Source organism: Schistocerca gregaria, chromosome 2 (genome assembly GCF_023897955.1).
Source record: "Schistocerca gregaria isolate iqSchGreg1 chromosome 2, iqSchGreg1.2, whole genome shotgun sequence".
Lineage (NCBI taxonomy): Eukaryota > Metazoa > Arthropoda > Insecta > Orthoptera > Acrididae > Schistocerca > Schistocerca gregaria.
The window spans coordinates 435,323,014-435,345,987 of record NC_064921.1 but is presented as its reverse complement, the minus strand read 5'-3'; the positions used below and the strand labels follow the sequence as shown (position 1 = coordinate 435,345,987).

General features: G+C 44.7%; 1 protein-coding gene across 1 annotated transcript in view; it reads left to right on the top strand.

Moving 5' to 3' along the window:
* The window catches only part of LOC126325085 (uncharacterized), a 29,141-nt gene extending 7,033 nt beyond the window's left edge, over positions 1-22,108 (top strand). Inside the window, exons 2-3 of the mRNA XM_049995143.1 lie at positions 15,049-15,354; positions 20,835-22,108. Of these exons, the coding sequence (XP_049851100.1) occupies positions 15,049-15,354; positions 20,835-21,024 (496 nt within the window). The 3' untranslated portion in view covers positions 21,025-22,108. The remainder of the gene's footprint in view (positions 1-15,048; positions 15,355-20,834) is intronic.
* The last annotated feature ends 866 nt before the right edge of the window (positions 22,109-22,974 follow it).

The following is a 22,974-nucleotide window of genomic DNA, read 5'->3' as shown; positions in this document are numbered from 1 at the left end:
ATGTCACTGAACGCTCGCACTGAAGGAGCGTGTGCTTAGCACATTGCTCTTCCGATTGTTAGTGTCAACTTCCACCGGAGGCGCCACTTCTCCTGCAGATAACTCCTTAGCTGTCCCCAAAAGGTTGACTGAGCTCCATACCGGTCCTCCCACCAAAGAATGATCCTCAAGAGAACCTGGTCGTCCGTGGTGCCATTGGATACGTCAGTTGCTTAACAGTCGATATGTGCAACACATTCAGTGCCTGCCATGTAATAATTACGTGTCAGGCAATAATCATAGCTTTTAAGGAAGTAGCTTTGCGTCCAGGTAGAGTCCCAAAAAAACATCTCCCTCTTCTGGAAAAAAAGTGTCAGCTTCTGTATGTGAGTGGTCAACATGCCCTATTCTCATCGTGAGCATTCAGCTTTAATTTCTCGTACTTCCAGAGATTTTCCCTCTACGGAAGGACTGGAACGGATTGCTCACAACCATCGGACCACAAATGAGGAGATATTTGAATACGAATTATCGTCCCCACACTCTAGAAAACTGACAATGACCGACAGAGCGTTGATCCCGACGCCACACACTCTGTACCACACCTGAATGATGCCTTATGGCAGAGAATGACAAAGTGGCACGGTATGGTCCTCAGTTCCGTAACCCAGATCTCACGCGCATTCGTATTTTCTTGAAGACTCTAGATTGAACGCTTCGCAAAAGATGAAAGCAACCTGTAAATACCGGCTCCAAATATAATGCAGTTAGTGTGTCTCTCGTTTATAAGAAGCATCAGACTATTTCCTCCACAAGAAAAGTACAAGTGATTTTATTCACCAAAAAATTGCGGAGTCACCATCTACGATTCTCTCGTTACCGCTAACTTTTTCTAGCAAGTTGGCCGTATTGTATCTTCAAAACTATATGCGAATGGAGATTTGCTGTTCTGATTTAATTCAATGTTTGTTTTGTACCACCTTACTGGACTCTAACGTGTTGTTCATAGTAATCTTATATAATCGATAGCGGCTTCTGCCTGACATTACGTAAGCTTTACAATTTGCCACTTGTTCTATAGATGAACACCCACTGCAGGAACTCCGTACCATACTTGCCCTGAGCTGCGTAACCCTTCGTGACAAGAGGAGTACGATCTGCATCTACATCAACATCTGTATTCTGCAAACAACTGTGACGTGCATGGCAGAGGGTACGTCCCATTGTATCAATACTTAGGGGTTCCTCCCGTTCCATTCACGTACGGATCGCGAGAAGAATGATTGCTTTAATGCTGTGTGTGCCGTAATTAATCTAACCCTATTCTCCGATTCGTATTGGAGCAATATGCAGGGGTGTGTAACATGTCCCTAGATTCATCACTAAGTTTCACGGTATAGTTAGCGTCTATATTCGAGCGTCCGCCACCTCAGATCTCTCAGCACCTTTTTGACGCTTTCCCGTGGGTCGAACGAACCTGTGACCATTCGTGATGGTTTGAATCCGTTCAATATCCCCTTTAGTTCTGTTTGGTATCGACTCCACACGATATCGTAACAAGCATAGATTTCTGTACGTTCGTACTGTATGCCATGGAGTGATACTCAGTTTTCATACTTCACGACACATTCTGTAAGAGCTCCCTCCTCCTGAAATAAAGCTAAGCGGAAAATGCAAGGAAACCGTATGAAGTGCAATACAGCTACAAGTATTTATTCACCATTGCTATGGAACCGTGGTAATTATAGTCATAAAGAACTGTTCTGGAGAAGATTCCATATGGCAGAAAAATATCAGACAGCAGTACGAGAGAGGTCGTCCACGCGCTGTAATCCAGCGCCAGGATCGTTATCTTGCCTTATGTACCCGAATACTTCAACGAACACATCGCTTTCCCTGAAAAGAGAATTCGCGCCTGTCTCAGGGTTATATATTTCCCGTCAGACTCTGTGTCATCGGCTTCGAAACTGTGTTACGTATCCTTGTCAGTCTGTCACATGCATTCCTCCGCACAAAGGTACCACGTGTCTCGCAAAATGTTGTGTGAGCAACTGTGATTAGACACAGTAACAGTGAGGTAGTGTCCCGTTCACGGATGTTGCAGAAAAATACGCAATGTACTTGTGTTAGGCTTTCCATACGTCCTCTTTCTGGGACGCCTTACAACTCTGCCAATATGGTAGGAAGAGACCGTTCAGGTGGCGTTGCTGTTCTCGCCTGAGACTGTGTCGTGTTAGGAACACGGATGCCACTACTTGCGTTTCCTTTAGGTACTCTCACTGCTGCACCCTATGTGCATAACGCTCTGCAACAGCGTGTACGCCTTTTTCTTGGTCCACACTGACCTGTCTTACATCTGATGACTGATAACTTCGTAACACGCAAGACAGGCCACGAATATACACTACTGGTCATTAAAATTGCTACACCAAGACGAAATGCAGATGATAAACGGGTATTCACTCGACAAATATATTATGCTAGAACTGACATGTGATTACATTTTCAAGCAGTTTGGGTGCATACATCCTGAGAAATCAGTACCCAGAACAACCACCTCTGGCCTTAATAACGGCCTTGATACGCCTGGGCATTGAGTCAAACAGAGCTTGAATGGCGTGTACAGGTACAGCTGCCCATGGAGCTTCAACACGACACCACTGTTCATCAAGAGTAGTGACTGGCGTATTGTGACGAGCCAGTTGCTCGGCCACCATTGACCAGACGTTTTCAATTGGTGAGAGATCTGAAGAATGTGCTGGCCGGGGCAGCAGTCGAACATTTTCTGTATCCAGAAAGGCCCGTACAGGACCTGTAACATGCAATAGTGTATTATCCTGCTGAAATGTAGGGTTTCGCAGGGATCAAATGAAGGGTAGAGCCACGGGTTGTAACACAACTGAAATGTAACGTCCACTGTTCAAAGTGCCGTCAATGCGAACAAGAGGTGACCGTGACGTGTAACCAATGGCACCCCATACCATCAAGCCGGGTGATACGCCAATATGGCGATGACGAATACACGCTTCCAATGTGCGTTCATCGCGATGTCGCCAAACACTGATGCCACCATCATGATGCTGTAAACAAAACCTGGATTCATCCGAAAAAATGACGTTTTGCCATTCGTGCACCCAGGTTCGTCGATGAGTACACCATCGCAGGCGCTCCTGTCTGTGATGCAGCATCAAGGGTAACCGCAGCCATGGTCTCCAAGCTGATAGTCCATGCTGCTGCAAACCTCGTCGAACTGTTCGTGCAGATGATTGTTGTCTTGCAAACGTCCCCAACTGTTGACTCAGGGATCGAGACGTGGCTGCACGATTGGTTACAGAAGATGCCTGTCACCTTGACTGCTAGTGATATGTGGCCGTTGGGATCCAGCACGGCGTTCCGTATTACCCTCCTGAACAGACCGATTCCGTATTCTGCTAACAGTCATTGGATATCGACCAACGCGAGCAACAATGTCCCGATACGATAAACCGCAATCGCGATAGGCTACAATCCGACCTTTATCAAAGTCGGAAACGTGATGGTACGCATTTCTCCTCCTTACACGAGGCATCACAACAATGTTTCACCACGCAACGCTGGTCAACTGCTGTTTGTGTATGAGAAATCGGTTGGAAACCTTCCTCGTGTCAGCACGTTGTAGATGTCGTCACCGGCGCCAACCTTGGGTGAATGCTCTGAAAAGCTAATCATTTGCATATCACAGCATCTTCTTCCTGTCGGTTAAATTTCGCATCTGTAGCACGTCAACTTCGTTCTGTAGTAATTTTAATGGCCAGTAGTGTATATGCCTGTAACGGGAGGGTCAGCATGTTCGCTTTGACTGAGCAAGCATAAGTACCCTACGCCCAAGTGCTTTATTGATCGTTTTAACGGGAAATCGTCTTCTTCCGACCTTCAGTGAAGCTTGTTCTTCCAGACGGTCGTTGTACCACAGCTAGTTTCTTTTCTTCTTGGCTGTCCTTGCTATAGTCGGACTCAAACACACGGAAAAAGCTGCACCATTAGAACATGGTATTTCGGCAGCATGCGTGGCTACCTGGTGGCATGCTCGCGCTACTCACTCTCCCCAGGTTGCGGATCTGTCGGTTCTAAGATGTTCTACATTTCTAGTAGAAATCACTGGCCATTCGCCTAAACCTCACTAGAAAGTAACGTATTCCGACTGCCTAGTGGAGTACCGCCGTCAGCAAATACAGACGTAGGTACAAAGCGAGTTTCAGAGTTCGATTTTGCACCCTCTGAACCCATATATAGGTGTCGCATTTCCCCAACCAACAGCTACGCACAGGAGAACCACATCCAGTAGTGTCTTGTACAGAGTAACTCCGACCTCCCGCAGGAGAGTAGACTCGGGTTCAGCAGCGTGTAGAACTGGCAACCTTCCGGTCACCACCGTTTTTTCCCTCATTTCTTCGAGGCGTGGCACCAAGTTAGACGCCTGTGACGAAAGACACTTAGGTTCTTGGCCGTGCACGTCCATTCCACAGATCCACTCAGGAAGTCTATCAGTCGAAAGATTTGACCCCAAATTCCGCTATTACGGAATGTTACTGCCTTCCAGAGGGCACTTCCGCATGTCATTGTGGATGGAATGATGGAGAGTGTAAGGAGGTGATGTGTACTGCGTATTGCCGTGCGGAACCATCGCCTCCTTCACTGGCGTTCGGTATGCCACAAACCGGGGGATAACACACACTGTAGGGGCAGACATGTTACCCATCTGTGATTTCTCCAGGGAACCTCGTTTCTGCAAACATAAAATGGAATGAAATTGTCGTATGATATTGATGGCAGGGAGACCCCTCTTGGGATAGTTTGGCCGCCGAGTTGTAAGTCTTTTCAGCTTACGCAACATTGCGCGACTTGCGTGTCGATGATGATGAAAGGATGATGAGGGCAACACAACACACAGTTCCAAGCAGAGAAACTCTCCGACCCGGTTCTAGGCGCTTCATTCCGAAACCGCGCGACTGCTACGGTCGCAGGTTCGAATCCTGCCTCTGGTATGGATTGTGTGATGTCCTTAGGTTAGTTAGGTTTAAGTAGTTCTAAGTTCTAGGGCACTGATGACCTCATATGTTAAGTCCCATAGTGTTCAGAGTCATTTGAACCATTTTTGAACCCGGGCCTACTGCACGGCAGTCTGACGCGCTGATCACTTATCTAAGGAAGCGGACTGTTTCCGTATAATTACCTCAAGTACAACAAATTGGTCGAGTCACCTTCTTAGTTCATAAATCTTGTTGCTTCATATTGTAGATCCCATTTTATTGGTCCCGAATATATGTCAACTTATAAACAGTAATGTGTCTAGGCCGACGTACTGTTAGGAGATTATTATGTGAACAACAGACAAGAAACTGAGCCACTGTTGATGAAACTGTGTTTCGAATGTATATTTTTCTAAAATTAATCCTTAATTGCATATATGCAGACTGACAAGACGGGTGACTATTTGTACCAAGGCCAGGATTCGGTTCCGGGTCTCTTGCTCAGTAGGCAGATAAGCTAACGACTACGCCACTTCGGCACAATGGCTTTGCACAGCTGCGCGGACTACCCTAGAACGCTTTCCTGCGCTATGCAAATAACGTCTCTGGATCCAGTGCGCCCTGTGGATTAACGACGAGAGTCCGCCTGCTGGTTAGCCTGCATGTGGCTTTTAGGCTGTTTCCCACAGCCGACAAGGCGAATATTGGGCTGGTACCCGAGACCCGCCTCAGTTACAAGATTCGCAAACCTTTAGAAGTTGCTCGCACTCATTCACATGCGGACAGTTGGGATATACATAATCCGTCCCGGGGAGGGGTGCGGGGGGGGGGGGGGGGGGGGGGGTTAACGGTGTAGCATCCGTCCACCACTTAAATTAACCATGCTAAGTACAGTAGTAAACATGCCGATCCCGCTTAGAGGCAGGACAGAGGCACAAGAAAAAGAAGAAAGAAATAACGACAGCTGCACTTAAAAATTTCATTTTTCTTAAGTTTTGAAAACGTAATACAGCTGTCACACGTATAATAGGTGCACAGAAAGCAATGTCTGCATCTCTGTTGATGACACCCGGTAACTAACGTTTGCTTCACTACCAGGAAGTTGCTCCTGACGTAGTTGCTGCGGCGCAGTGTGTTTGGTTCTGGAAGAACGGCTGCACTAGGCTACGCCGAGAAGGGCAGCACGACACGTTCCTTTCACTTTCCGTTAAGCGGCGGTCGAGATAGGAGGCGGTGCCGCACGCGCGCTGAATTTATGGACTCCTCGCGGTGCTTTCACTACCGCAGGCGTGGCGCCGAGCCTTACGCTCTGCACCGCAACAAGGAAAGGCTGGCTGACTCCCCATATGGTCCTTGGTCTCCGCGTTCGGTCAGTTGCATAGTAAACTAGGACGCATTGTAGACCAGCTGCCTGTGTGAAGTAACTCTAATCGCTTTCTGCAAGTCACCTGGGCTATGAGTTGATGGTGGCCCCTGACGAGAACGTTCCGGGATCTGTCCTCTCCGTGACCAAACAAATTTTTCTCTCATAGGAAGGTGGGGAGCGAGGTTCATTCAGATTACACGGAAGGTACTTCGACAAATGAGCTGCACACCGATACTGAAGTCAACTGAATGGTGCCAAGTCGCAAGGTTTGCTCTCGGGGGTGGACAAAAATATGGAAACACGACAAACACAAAACATCAGCATGCTTAACGTGGTGGACGAAAACTGTTAGCATTCAAAACAACTTCCTATCGTCCTGTAAGCTTTTAAGGCAATCTTATACTATTCTACCAGCAAAATAGTGGTACGTTCGAGTAACGGTGATGTGGTTGGACAGCAATCACGCACCTTGCTCTCCAAAGTACGTCATTTATGCTAAATAACTTTCAGCTCTGGTAACTGCGCTGACCAGTGGAGATTCGATAATTCCTCTTCGTGCTCACAAAACCAGTCCTTGACGATGAGAGCTGTGTGAACAGGGGGTCTGCCGTGTTGCAACACAGCGTCACCAGTGGGGTGCAAACATTGTATCGTGGGATGGACCTCATCAGCCAAATCCCTCGCGTAATCCTAGATAGTAATGTCACCTTAGAGAGTAACCATCGGATGCATGGAATACCACGATATAACCGCCTTTTTGTTATTCTTGGGACGTAAACACTGTAAACAGTGTGAAACAAACCTCATCCGACTAAATGACATTCTCCCACTGCTCCACAGTCGACGTTTTATTGCACGTCTTCCTCTTACGGGAATTTGCATCGCTGATGAATGGTTTCGGAATTCCAACTCGCCATGCAGTTCCCTGCTTTTGTCACTCCACCTGTATTGTTTTCGTGGTAACAGGGTTCGCGATAGCGACATTCACTCCTGTAGCGAATTTTGCATCTTCTGTCCTCATATTTTTTATCACAATCCTTTTTAACGACCGCTCGTCACCACCACTTTCGTCTCCGTTGTGACTTAGCGGATGACGTTCTTCCGCTTCCAGTGTATGCGGTATAAATCTTCGATATGGTGCTTTTTGAAACACCAAAGCCTTCGGCTAACTTGGTAACATATTGGTAACACTTTCCCGCCCATGTCTTCATCATCACAAGTATAAATGAAGTTTGTAATAAAGGACTTTTTAGGCAATCTGAATCGTTTTGCACCAACTTTTATTTTACTCTGCTGCGGACGTGCAACTGGCGATCGATTGTTAAGATGGATATCTAGAACCGTACTTTGCAGACCGCTGTGAGGTGCATCGTAGAAGATGCCCTTCCTTAAACAGTTTTAGTAAGTCGCTGAACGAACTAAACGTTCCAAGCGTCTGGAAAAATGTCAGAAGTGTTCCCATTTTCAACAACTGTCGTCTGTATGAAACGCCTTACTTGTGGCTCAGGCATAGACATCGGTCTATTACTGATGTATGGATCACACTTCTTTGCAACCTAAATGCTGCTGTGCAGGTATCAATGCAATCCACAAAAAGCTATCTGTTCGTCCTTGAGATCCACAAAATTATACATTGCAGGGCCCAGGGTGACTCCGTGTTGCTCTATTTCCGTAAGGCATTGCGTAAGATTCCACGCTGCCCGCTAGTGACCAAATACGAGCTTACCTAATATCGGACTACTTGTGCGATTAGGCTGAATACATCTCAGCAAACGTAACTCAACAGGGAGCAATCGTCAAATGTGGAAGCACTGTATGTAACTGAGTCATGAACTGTGGGAAAACCGGAAGAGAGGAAAACGTAATAAAACCGTAGGAAAATACCGGTATTAATCAGTAGAAACAGTCTAGATCCTAATGTGAACAGAAGTGTGTGTTGGGAGGGATTTCTTGTGGGCCGATCAAGAACTACAAGGAAAGTGGTTCCCAAACAAATATTTTTATAGAAATCCTAAGGAATTGGAATTCCGTCATTCAACCAGTTTTCGAGTTCTGATCCTCGTACTGGATTCGGTAACAGAACAGGTAGAAAAAATTGTGATACGAGCTGCGAGTTCCGGAATGGATGTGTTTAGACAGCGTGAGGGAATGGCTTGGTCAGGCTGCTCCAGACACTACCAGAGAGGCAGGCAGATAACGGAGACAAAGTTGCGAGCAGTCGTACAACAAGAAGACTTAAACAGCAGATTGTTTCTCCCCCCCCCCCCGCCCCTCCCTCCACACACTCATATAACTCAAGAACTGATTGAGTCTACAAAACGAAAGAAACGAGCTTGTACAGCGGCCTACCAGCGATAGTTCTTCCCGCACGTCATTCGTGAATGGAGCGACTGGGGAGGGGCGAGACGTACTGGTAACACAGCCACATGCCGTACGTAAGCTTGCCTTGCGAGGTGGTGATGTAAAAATCGACACGGAAGCTTATATTTTAGTCTCCTATGAGACGGTTCAAATCCGCTTCCCGCCATCCTGATTCAGGTTTACCGTGATTTCCCTAAATTGCTTCAGGCAAATGCCGGGATGGTTGCTTTGAAAGGGCACTGCCGATTTCCTTCCCCATTGTTGCCTAATCCGATGGGATTGATTGATGACCTCGCTGTTTGGTCCCCCCCCCCCCCCCCCCCCAGAAAAAAAAAATCCAACTAACCTACGAGAAGACCGGCTTATTGATGTTGTAGTCATCAATCTCGTTTGATGTAACACTCCACACAAGTCTGTTCTTGCATATTTTCTTATATCTACCTAGCTAACCCAACTATTTGAACATATATCTCCCCCAGCCCCCCTCCCCCGGCATTCCTCAGTGCTTACCTCCACCCTTTCTTTTAGTCAGGTTGTGCCTTAAAGGTCTTTTCCCTCCCGTTCGATTCAGTACCTCTCTACTAGTTAGCCGATATATCTACCTAGTTTTCGGCATTCTTCTGTATGACTACATTTCAAAATCTTCTGTGCTCTTCTCGTCTTTACTGTTTACTGTCGACGCTTCAGTCCCGCATCAGGCTACGCTTCAGACAAAAATAAGGACTCTTTTTCTGATGCCCAATCGGTAGCGAAATAGAAACCACAGTCAAAAAACACAAATGTTTTTCATTAGTTTACTCATCTTGAGTGGTAATGGGCGACCTGTAATAATGACGATCGCTTGTTAGCAATCTTTATTGTCGATTGCTGGTTTTGGTAAGCGTGGCAACCATCTTCATCTCTCGATAAAATGTTATTACATGACTCCTATATCAGCTACACAGAACTCTTCCTAAAATATTGCCAGCTATTTGAGAAAATAGATGCAGTGGCAACTCAAGGTTGGAACACACAATATACAGAGTAATTCGCCAAATGTGTCCTATATCACACACTACAGCGTACTTTATTGCAGCCAGGGCACCGCTGTCTACCTGTCTTGGCGAAGTACACTGTATATTGCGCTTTTAACCTTGACTTCCCGATACAGCGTTTTTCTTGTCCCTCAGATACCTGGTAATGTTTTAGAAAGAGTTCCTGTACAGCTGGTATAAGAGACATGTAATAACCTTTTACGGAGATCTGAAGATACCAACCACGCTTACCGGGACTAGTAAACGATAATAAAGATTTCTCATAAGCAATCTTGGCTAAGAAGTTCACATTTTCTCAAACAAATGTTTTATTTGCAACAGTTTGCTACACCTTCCAGCTACTGCTCTACACAGTTGCCTCTCCGACTTACACTTTTCTCGTAGCTTTTTGTACCAACTTTCCAATACCCTCGTCCTAGAAGGCAGCCGCCTTTGATTTCCGCTAATTCTCTATGCTGGTCTGCAGGTCGTTGTCTTTACCAAAATGCTGTCCTCATAGTTCATGTGAGCAGGGAGTTGAAACTCAAAGGGAACCAAGGCAGTGGGTGAGCAGACACTTCCTATCGGAAAAACTGCAGTAGCGTCTTTTTTGCAGCTGCAGTGTGCAGCCGAGCATTTTCCTCGTTACTTCTTGTGAACTGACCTTCGTATTCGGGAGGACGACGGATCAAACCCGCCTCTAGTCATCCGGATTTAGGCTTTCCCTGATTTCCCTAGATGGCTTCAGGCAAATACTGGAATGGTTCCTTTGGAAGGGCACGGCGACTTCCTTCCCCTTCCTTCCCTAATCCGAGCTTAGCTCCGTCTCTAATGACCACCTTGTCGACGGGACCTTAAACACTAATCTCCTCTTCTATGACACCTTTGTTGTAAAAGGTGACATAATGTCCTAGAGGAAATCCACTATTTTCCGTTGTCCGTCCTGATTTCATTAATTTTATAAAAGTACCACTTTCGTAGTACGTAAATTTTGCTGTTAGATGGGTTATCCTCGTAAATGATACAGACCTGAAGGTCGTTCGTGTTGAACCAAAAGCGCTAATAGATGCAACCAAGACAGACAATAAAAAATTGTCTCTGTTGTAGTGCCGCTGGAAATAATTGAGCATCTCTGTGAATATTTCGTTCTTATAAAAACGCACCAGTCTCATTTGGATCGCCTGTGTTTTCCCTGTAAAACCTACTAGTTAAAGATATCAGAGTAAGGAGCAATAATCAAGTATCGGTCAAGCCAGTGTTTTGTAAGTTACCTACTTCACGCACGGATTATTGTGTTTGAGGATTCTTAAGAAGCATGACAGTCTGGCCTTAGCCTCTCCTACAATTAGTTTTAACTGGTCGTTCCCCCTTAAATCGTTCCATACGCGCTCCCAGATTTTTAATGAATATGACTGCGAGCAGTGTTTGCTTTGTACTTGAACAATCGAACAATAATGGTCTTTCCGCTTGCTTATACGCAGTGCGCTACATTTGATTCTGTCACTATTAAAATGCCAACTCCAATTCGACTTCTATCAATTACGCTTGTTTTACTTTTATCTATGTCCGTCTTAAAACGTCATAACTCGACTTACAAAGGATCCATACATACAACGAGTACCGATTGTGCCCATTTCTCGCACGGTTACAGCACATACTTACATGTAACTAAGTCTACTCCAACAGGATGAAGTTGTAAAGTGTTTTCTGGAAACCGAGTCACAGGCTTTGACGAGCCTGTTGAATACCGTATGAGAGGGTCAGCTACCGATGAGTGTAATTAACGTAATTGGCTAATGCAGCTCACTACAAGGCTGCCCGTGTTGAGTCCGGGTCTCACAACTTTTTTTTCTAATCTTTCACCAGACACTCGTATGTTCATCGTACAACCACCGTTGAAAACCCTGGTAACAGCAGCGAACGAGCTTCCTTAGCGATTAGAAACTGTTGACTGAGAGCGCTATGGTTTCTGGTATCGAAATGACGCTGCCTGCAGACAGCAGGTAAGGTTGTAGGCAATCCCGGCCCATTTCACGAATATTGGCTGCAGTTCCGTTCTATTGATGCTCCAAAAGCAATAGAAATACAATGTACAATGGCGTGCTGAAAAGTAATGTCTCCGATTTTTCATGTAAAAACTCTAAAAGATTTTGAAATAAAACAAACTTTGCTAACATTCTACATTTATATTCTTCATGTTTACATATTTATTTCTCAACATACTTACCCTGGTGGCGAACACAATTGTCCCAACGAGAGACCAGTTTGTTGATACCATCACTGTAGAAAGTTCGACTTACTGGCGGAGCCACAACCTCACCTCTGCCTGCACCGCTTCCTCACTACCAAAGTGAAATCCTGGATGGTTTTCTTAAACAACACACTGCAAACACCAATATGTTCTGGAAATAATGAAAATCGGATGTGGTCAAGTCGATACTGAGTAGAGGATGATCGATGACAGTTAACCCAAAACGCCGGATCGTTGCAGATGCCGCAGCGGTCTTGTGTGGTCTGGCGCTTTCACGCTGGAGGAGTGGGTGCTCCATGTGGGTACGAACTCTTCAAATTCGTGCTTTCAGTTTTCCGAAGGTCTCTCACGCTACGGCATAGTTAAGTTACACACCGCCACGTAACACACTACAATTCAGAGCCCTCTAGCGGCAGGGGTTGCAGTCTGCATCAGCGAAGCGGGAAAGTCGGCCGAGTAACACACACTAAGTGTGATCCTTCAACCTGTAATGAAAACAGAATAAGAGATTCGGAGGCATTACTTCACAGCACGCCCTCGAATATTATTAAAAGGATATTCTCTGCGCCTCTCCACAATTGTGCTACTATGACTACAATAATAATTACTGTTCCTTCCAGAAGAAATAGGGCCCCTCGTAGCGATACAGATATAGATGTTTTGTGAAAGGCTAGGAAAAAAAAAGAACGAGGCTAGAATGCAATACGGCGAGACTCCTGGTGTGCGCCTTTGTGCGGTTGCGCCAGCACCGCTCCTCGAAGGCTGTCGCGTTACTGTACAGGCGTGTAAAGCTTTTAAACTCAGCTTCTGGAAAACGCTTGAAACGTACACTTTACTAGACTGGCATTGGTTAGATCTAGGTATGTACGGGAAGATGGTGTGAAGTACCACTTTAAAGGAAACTGAATTTTCATCAAACCGTGGTTATTGACGGAAGTTTTTCGTGTACAAATTTTCAATCTACATACAGTATTATAAGGTATCACACTACATATTTTAAGTGAAAAAGATGGTAATTTATATAAACTATATGCATTTTTCTGAAAGCTTACATAGGGTGATCACTTTTCGCTATCAAAGGGCGTGACGCAGTCAGTGTCATTGTAACAGGAACTCACCTTCGTTCTTTTGACTTTCGGACGCGTGTTCTAGGCACCTTGATGCTTTAGTATCTGAAACTATACTAGGTGGCTGCAGCGGACCCTGTTCAGTCGGACTTTTTTGTTGGGCAAACTATAACAGAATGGAATCGGAATTAAATAAAATCTTAATAAAAGAATATAATAATACACAATAGCTGTGTACACGCAAAACTGTCTAGCAGTCAGTCTAATATATAGTATTACACATGAATCTGAAAGTAACTAAATCTTATTGAGTAAACACTATGGCTACATTTCCCGATGAGTAGCGTGGTTATATCTCCCGATCAGGCGACATGTGTGCATTAGTGGTTCGCACATGATACTATCAAACCACAGAAACAACAAGGAACCACATTTTTAGGCCAAAGCATATTGTTTGACACAACGAATATCAACGCATTTTCCATAACACGCATTACTTTACGTTAACAACATACTTAAAAAAAAAAAGTGCTGATGTGCAGGGCCGGCAGCGGTGGCCGAGCGGTTCCAGGCGCTTCAGTCCGGAACCGCGCTGCTGCTACGGCCCCAGATTCTAATCCTGTCTCGGGCATGGAGGTGTGTGATGTCATTAGGTTAGTTAGGTTTAAGTAGTTCTAAGTCTAGGGGACTGGTGACCTCAAATGTTACGTTCCATAGTGCTTAGAGTCATTTGAACCATTTTTTGATGTGCAGGTAGCATCCACAAACTGAAAATATCTTTTGCACACTGATAACAATATCAAGACACATTCGATGATGTGTACTACCAACTGTACTATGACCACCACAAATCTTCTTTTAATTTCAAATTCCTTTAATTGTTATTGACTTTAATTCAAAACATACATTTTACAGAAATACTGATGTATAAGTAAGTCCTGAACATGAAAATATTGAGAATGACATTAATTGGGAAAAGTGGCATCTACTACAAAGATCTGAGTTTTTCGGTTAGGTTTAACGGAAAATTTTAAAACATGTATGGAACCTGGTAGCAGAAATCATTAAAAGCAATAAATAGTTTTTTTCAAATTTTTAAAATATAAAAAAAAACTATGTTGCAATATTTTTTTAAAAAATGGGCATAAAGTACCCCCCTTACCTCCTTCTTGGTAGTGCGGGGGTTAAACATTGATATTTTAAAGAGGTATTACTCTACGAATAAGTGCGGCAACAACAATAATAGTTAAATAATTTACTTTATACCAGACGGCTGAAACTCTGAAAAGATTTTATCAGAAAATAAGGGGACAAGGTTCCTCTGCCAAACTCACTGACAACAATGTACATTAGCACAATTTGAATTAAAAATAGTCTTGTTTACAGTTTATTCTTTTACTAACAACGAGTTTGGCCTTCGTGGGGAATCTTCAGGCTGTCTTAAAATTTTCCTTTTACAGTGTTTGAAAATACATCAAAGGACTCTGTGCTAGACTGAAGCGCGCGTCGAATCACATGAACCCGCAGAGACCTTTTCTTTTTTCTCCGTGGGTTCATCTGATTCAATGCGTGCTTCAGTCTAGCACAGAGCCGTTTTACGGTTTTAAAATGTTGTAAAAGGAAGTTTTTAAGATAATGCGAAGACTCCCATCGAAGGCGTACTTCCTTGTTAATAAAGAAATAAGTTGCAACCAAAACTGTTCTGAATTCAAATATTCTACATACAGCTGCTGTAACGGATGGCGCAATGGAGTGACAGAAATTTAATTTTAGCACTAGTTTGACCACTGTTCAGCGGGCAGCAGCTCCGTACAGGGCAAAAAATATGTAACTGCCAGGTTTCCCGTCATGGCCACTTTATCCCATCTTCCGTTGCTTCAGTCGTACGAAAGATTATCACACCCGTTATGTGTGAGCTTCCCTCCTCGTTAGTGGTAGGCGAGTGAGGAGCGCGCGTCAGCAGAGAGACGTACTGGACAGCAGGCGGCGCGTGCCTTTGCAGAGCGGTGCGCGCGTGCGTCGTGTGGGCGTCGCTGTGGGCGGCGTGGGCGGCGGCGGCGGCCGTGTCCGGCGAGCCGCCCTCGCCCGGCCTGGTGGGCGCCCGCAACCTGGCCGCGGCGCTAGACTGCTCCGGCGTGCTGGGCTTCTCCAGCGTCGGCCACCTCGCCAACTCCAGCTCCAGCGGGCCACTCACCTTCCAGGCGGACCTCTCCGACCGGCGCGGCTTGGGCTGGAGCCGCCACACTGGCGAGTTCACCTGCTTCTGCCCCGGCGTCTACCAGATAGCCTTCTCCGGCGCCGGTGCTCAGTGAGTTCGCCTCTTATACTGCTACGCGTGCCAGTGAGAAACTGGTGTGTGGTGGGTTCTGTGCACAGACACGTGGATAATACAATGTAAGACAAAAAGAAACGTCGCACCACAAAGGAATAACCCGAATTGGACGAAAATCGGTAGATCTGTTGTACATGTACAGACAAGCAAATGATTACAATTTCAGAAAAATTGGCTGATTAATTCAAGAGAAAAAGCTTCACAAATTGAGCAAGTCAATAATGCCTTGGTCCACTTCTAGCCCTCATGCAAGCAGTTATTCGACTTAGTATTGATCGACAGAGTTGTTGGATGTCCTCTTGAAGGATATCCTGCCAAACTCCATCTATATGGGGCGTTAAATCGTCAAAACTCGGAACTGGTTGCAGGACCTGCCCATAATGCTCCAAACGTTCTCAATTGGTGAGAGGTCTGGCAACCTTACTGGCCAAGGTAGAGTTTGTCAAGCAAGAAGGCAAGCGTTAGAAACTCTATCCGTGTGCAGGAGGGCATTATATTGCTGAAATGTAAGCCCTGGATGGTTTGCCACGAAGGACAACAAAACAGGGTGCACAAAATCGTCGACGTATCGCTGTGTTGTAAGGGTGCCGCAGATGACACCCAAAGGGGCCCTGATATGAAAACAAATTGCGGCCCAGACCATCGCTCCTGATTGTTGAGCCGGGCGCGAAGCAAAGGCCGGTTGGTAACCCACGACTGTCTCGGGCGTCTCGAGGCACGTTCTGGCCTGGGAATGTCACTGACTGGAGTAGAATTATCTTCAGTGATGAGTCGTGCATCGAACTGAACCCCGATGACTGGCAAAGACTCGTCTGGAGATTCCCCAGATAGCAGTTGGACACCAACCCGACTGTTGCCCGCCATACGGCCTGACGACCAGGAGTGATGGTGTTCTGGGGTGCCATTTCTTGTAACAGCAGAACCCATTGGTTGTCATCCGAGGCACAATTACACCATAGCGGTATGCCGACGATGTTGTACGCTCCTTTTTGATGCCCTTCCTAAGAGCCATCCTTGGCTTACATTTCAACAAGATAACGTCCGCCCGCACGCAGCGAACGTTTCTACTATTTGCCTTCGTGTTTGCCAAACTCTGCCTTGACCACCAACGTGGCCATATCTTTCCCCAATTGAGAACGTTTTGAGCATTAGGGCTCTCTAACCAGCTTGGAATTTTGATGGTCTAAAGCACCAATTGGACAGAGTTTGGCACATTGTTCCTTAGGAAGACATCCAACAATTCTGTCAATCAAGGCTAAGAAGAATAACTGTCTCCATAAGGACCAGAGGTGGAACAAGGCATTATCGACTTGCTCCATTTCTCAAGAGAATAATTTTTTTTTTTTTTTTTTTTTAGAAACTGTAATCGTGTTTTCTTTTCTCTCTCTCTATGCATGTACATCACATGACAGATTCCGGTCCCTTCGGGTAATTCCCTTGTGGTGCTGTGTACTCTGTGGTGTGCCACTGTACTCTCCCTCCCTCTGTGACACACCACTCGCTCCAGTTATTGCCTGCACAGACACTGGTAACTTTGGGGATAACACCACATTTACCGTGTTTACATGGGGCTCCCAAAACCGAATTTCATAGACCAGACTTCCAAATTCGTTTCTGGTTCGTTGGTCATGTAAACACTCCGAAATCGATTCTGAAAACCTGATTCAGGATGCCCGATTTCCACTACAACAGTAAATTATCGCTCCTGTATAAACGCACAGCCGTTCCTGAAGCATGCTTGAGTTGTTCGCTTACATCTTGTTTCCACAAATTTTCAAATTTTTCTACTTATCTGCATGGAGTGCCTTTTGTGCAGTGGAGGAGAAGAAGAAACATTAGATTGAACATGGAGCCATCTACTTCTAATATTTAACTGAAGAGAAACACCCATTGTGCCGACTAAATGAGAAACTAGAACAACTGTTTTCGAGATGGCATTTGCGTAAAACAGCTGGCGATTGGAAAACCGATGTTTGACAGGTTTAGAAAGCCCCATTCGTGCCTTAATTTGTAAACACGACAGCGAAAAACTTGTTAACGAAATTCAGTTTTGCCTTCTGTAAGTTGTGTCCCATGATAACGTAGTGATTTGGTCACCGTTTCTCCTTCTCATGCTCTCTAGAAAAAAACTTACAGTGCGAACATTAATGAAACCAACAAACTGCAGGGACGTATTCCTGACTGGATATGGAGGAAAAAGGATCTTATGAACATGTTTCCGAAAATGAACAGTGTGCGTCCTGGACACTGTATAGAACTACAAAGCATCCATGTCACAAAAGATGTTCAAAATGGCTTCACTGGGATGCAATGCACGCGTTCACACCTAGCGTCAAGGATTGCCACACTCTTTCGCATGTTCCAGACTCTCTTACTACAGCATCACAGACGTTGTGAACATGCTGTTGGAGGGTCCGCACATCAGAAACTGGTTTAGCGTATACAACGCTTTTCAAATGCTCCCAGAGGGAAAAATCCAGGGGGTTCAAGTCCAGAGGTATAGCAGGCCATGCCACAGGGCCTCCGCATCCTACATCTGGGGAAGATGTTGTTGAGGTGTCAGCGATCTGTGCCCGCATCTCGTGGTCGTGCGGTAGCGTTCTCGCTTCCCACGCCCGGGTTCCCGAGTTCGATTCCCGGCGGGGTCAGGGATTTTTTCTGCCTCGTGATGGCTGGGTGTTGCGTGATGTCCTTAGGTTGGTTAGGTTTAAGTAGTTCTAAGTTATAGGGGACTGATGACCTAAGATGTTAAGTCCCATAGTGATCAGAGCCATTTGAACCATTTGAATCAGCGATCTGTGTATCAAAGTTGAGTGGTGCTCCATCATGCAGAAACCACATAATCTGTCATGCTGCCAGAGGCACATTCTCAACCAGTCCGTGCAGAGCATTTTGCGGGAATTCCAGGTACGTTCCTCCATCGAGGCATTGTGCAGTAGTAACTGATCCAAGCATATGGCCGCCAAGAATCCCTGCCCACACATTGATGCTGAGCCGATGTCGATAAGACCCCTCACCCATTCCCTGAGGATTGTCTGTAGCCCGCAGGTGGTGATTATGCAGACTGATGATGCCAGTTCTGATAAATTTGCTTCGTCGGTAAAGAGGACCGATGATTGTAATCCCATATTTGTGATGGCCTGGTGGAAAAACCATCGAGACAAAATCCTTCTCCTGAAGAGAAACCCACTGCTTGCACTCACTCCAGGTGATAGGGATAGTAGCGGTTTTCATGCAGGATACCATAATCCTACTTTGGCTTACACCCTGTCAGCAGACCACTTGCCTGGAGCTTCCACATAACCTTACTTTGGTTTACAAGATGTTAGCGGGCCGCTTGCCTGGAGCTTGTACCAGTGTTCGTCTCAACATTCTGTAGAACTCAGTCCTCCAAATCTGGTGTATGCCTAGTCCGCCGTCTCTCTTCACGTTCATCTGTCCGAAACAATCCATGTTCACCTAAACGCCCAAAAAGGGCTTCAAATGTTGTGTGATGTGACTGGTGTCTATGAGGGCACTTGTTTTGGTGTAGCCGTGCTGCAACGCACATGGAACACACGGCATGTGGTCAGAGGAACGGTAATTCGTCAGCGCCATCACCTCACCCACCCACCCATCTACTCACTAAATCACACACATACACACAACAACACGCGCGCTTACGATAAACCACGGAAACGGGTAGATCTGCCATGCTAAGTAACAGATAACGTGTGTGCCTGTATGAAAAAAATCAGGGTCTTATATTGCCATGACCAAACCGGAAATTTCCATTGATTTATGCGACTTGCCCTTAATTTCTATTTTTAACTTGTCGCTATAAATATCGAGCCTCAGATCAACATCAAGTGACCATCAGAGTACGTTAATGGAGGACCATGGTATACTTCTCAATTTTAAGACGTCACTGATGAACCACACTTTAACGAGTGCACCTGACGCTTCACTCCTGCTACATCCTATAAAACTCTAACGTTCTTTAACTGGTTGTGATTACAAGGAATGGAGGAATTTTAGGCAAACGATTTCCATTAAATTTATAAGAAATGGAGACATATATTAAAACAATGTGTAGCAAAGTTTATGAATCATGTACGAATGTTTATGAATCCTCTTCGTGCTGTATACTGTCTGATCAAAAGTGTCCAGACACTTTATGTACTGCAGCATTGAACACTAGATTGTCCAAGAGGCAGACGAACCAGTATAAAAGGATGCAGGGAGCATTGCGTAGTCATCAGAATTGTTCGGTTAGGATAACTCAGTTGATTCGAACGTGAACTAGTCACTGGATGCACCCGACTAAAGAAAAAAAAAAACATCAGGGACGTTTCAGCCCTTCCACAGCTGCCCATGTCGATCGCCGGTGATGTAACTGTGAAGCGAGGTGAAAGAGCAACAGCAGTTAAACCAAGATCAGGTAGACCTCATATACTGACGGACAGGGAGTGAGGAGGGTGGCTGTAATGAATTGCATTAGTTCTGAGGAAGGAATCACTTGTGAGTTCCAAAGTGGTAACTGCAATTCAGCTTGCACAATGACTGTGCTTGTGAAGTTAAAAAGAATGGTGTAGAATAGTCGAGCGGCTCCTCATAAGCCACACGTTTCTGTAGTCCATTCCAAGCGTCCCTTGAGGTGATGTAAAAGCGACGCCAGTGGACAGTGGATGACAGGAAACAAGTGATCTGGAGTGCTGAATCACGTTACACTCTGTGGCCTTCCAATATCAGGCTTTGGGTTTGACGAGCGCCTGTGGAATTTTACATGGGATCACGTGTGACACCAACAGTGAATTACAGTGAAGCTGTTGTTACTGTATGAGGGTGTTTCTCGTACTGTGCTTAATACAGTAGAGGATCAGATCCCAGACTATGGCTGTTTGTATCCACCCTGTCATACAGCAGCATCTATGAGACAATGGTTTGTCAACGATAACATTCCTGAAAGGGACTGTCTGCCCAGGGGCCCAATCTGAAGCCGATGAATCAGTATGGGATCAGTTAACTGTTGACTTTGCAGCAGAACACAGTATCACTACTTTCTGGCTTCGTATCTAGAGGAAGAATGAGCTGCTACTCGTCCACAAACATTCAGACACACTGAAAGAGTCTCCAGCAGAGTTCCAACCATCATTAAGGCGAAAGGTGGACGCACCACGAACAGCTGTCCAGATACTTTTGATCAGATAGTGTCCTTCACGTTTTCTGTTGGATCTCATCTAGCATCTGAGAGATCTTTTCATCGGTTTAGCGAACACTTTAGTGAAGCCTCCTCAAGTGAAGTTTTCGCATGCTATGAATGAAGTTTCATGTCAAGAGCTACAGAAGTTCACTATGGTCTTCAGTAGTATTGGAAACTTTCGTATTACTTAATCAGTAAGGGTTCAGACGTTGGTTAAGCTTGCTGGTGGTACTACGGCCCTGCTGAGTGGCTGGTTTTCTGTCTGGCTGTCCAGGTTGTCGCTGAAGAGGCGTCAGTCTGGGGGCGGATCCTGGGATGACGTGGTCCATACAGGCCCTGGCGGCGGTGCACACACACTGCTGCTCGAGATGAACGTTGGTGACTGCGCTTCTCTCTGGCGGGACTCTGGGGAACTGCTGCCCAACACCGTCAGTTTCTCTGCCTTCAGGCTTGCCAAGAAATAGGAACGGCAAGTGGCCGTTCTAGGGAAACGGAAAGTGGCACTGGTCGGCAAGCCCACATTTCACTTCACTCACGTCACTACTTCTTTGTGTGCTTTAGTATATTTATCAGATAAAATCGAATGATTGAAAACTTCTGGCAAAGGCAATCCTTCGAAGAATGCGCTAAATTCTTTTATAAAAATCTACATCTCTGTCCATTCTTCTTATTTGACATGTGATATAATCTACTAACTACACACACAGGATAAAAATCTCAGGCCCTAGTTACCATATTCCATTTTATTCTTGCTTATTTTTGTGCCAGCCAGTTAAACAAGGTCACAATATATTGGCGTCAGTTAAATCTCTGTCATTGTTATTGTTAAAAATTGATCCCAAGCAACTATTGAGGGAATGTTGACTAGGCAAATTTAATACAGCAGTTGCACAGATTATTATATCTGCCCAATCTGCTCAATGCTTTTATGAACAGAACTGTCATACGTTTCTTCCCATCCTGTGCCACATTCCGTTTCCTGTTTGGCAGAAATATTGTACATTATCACTGCCACATCAATCTGTCCTGTGCTTACTGCACAAAACTAGAGGCTTCTAAAACTCTCACTCACAGTTTAAAGGGTGAATCCACTCATTTCAACTGTAAGTGAAAGCTAAATGTCATTAAAATATTTTGTACTAAATACTTAGCTGGAAACCCTCTGATGAGATCAAATATTGTTCCTAATCTGTGATAGTGTCAAATACGTTGTACTAAGAGAAAGAGAGAGAGAATTCAATAGACTACAAAATTCTAGTCGGGTCTCCACCTCCTGGGCCTTCAGCTGACTGCATGGAATGCACTTCAACTTATCACAACCTCACACTACGCATGTCCCTGCTAATACTACTTTCACTGTCGGCTCTGTGGTGGACTACACGTATCGTCAAAAGGACACTGTTTTGGCAACACGGGATGTACTATCACATGAATGTGTTGTGTTTTGTTAACATTTACCTTCTGGTGTAATTTCTTTCTTCTGTCTCCTGTATTTTGATTTTTTCTTTTTTTTACCTTCAAGTACAAATAAAGCTCTTGGTTCTATGAGTTGTATAAATTTTTTTATTTCAAATTCAAATTACCATATCATTATCTTTTTCATTGTACATAATTCTATCACTAACATAACTGATTTGTAGATATTATTTTCCTGGGTTCTGTTCTTATAGCTTCTGTAGATAAAGTTTTCCTTTTTTTTAACATTATGTAGAGGAAGAAGCTTGTGCACCCTTCTTTCTTCCTTCTTGTGATTGGAGCATACTTTAGATGGTAAGTTGTAATGCTGTACTGTATGTGTATTCTTTCTGTTCCTTATCTTTCAATTCCTTGTTACTTTTTTTCCAATGGGAAACCAGGGTATTGTGGTGTTGTAAGTGTTCAAAAATTTTTTCTTAATGTTGTCTTGTTTCATTGTGTCACGAGTGGATTTCATCAGTCCAGACAACACTCAACTACTAATTTAACTTCTTTTTGTTTCTGTATCTAACACAAATTTGTTATTATTTGTGTTTTAACCAAAATACTTGTACTAATGTTCACTGCATATGGATAACCTTTTTTCTGTTACACTGCTTCAAGAAGTAGCATACAAGTATACTTTTTAGAATGGTTTTGTCAGTTATCATAGAGTCATTAGTTTGTACTTCAGTCATTTATGTTTCAAGCTTTTTCAACCTGTGTGAATAGACAGAAAAAATGTGACAGTGGAACACGTTTCATGAAACAATTAGAAATTTCCTTGCTGTGTTTATAGGTTGCATGACAATATGTTACATTTACAATAGACTGTTCAATTGTTGCTCCTTTCTTTAGCTCTGTAGCTCCAAAAAGATTTTCCACTACAGTTTGCAGTATGTAGTAGCATAATTTTCTTTTACACAAATATATTAGCATAGTTTCTATCTCTCTGCTTA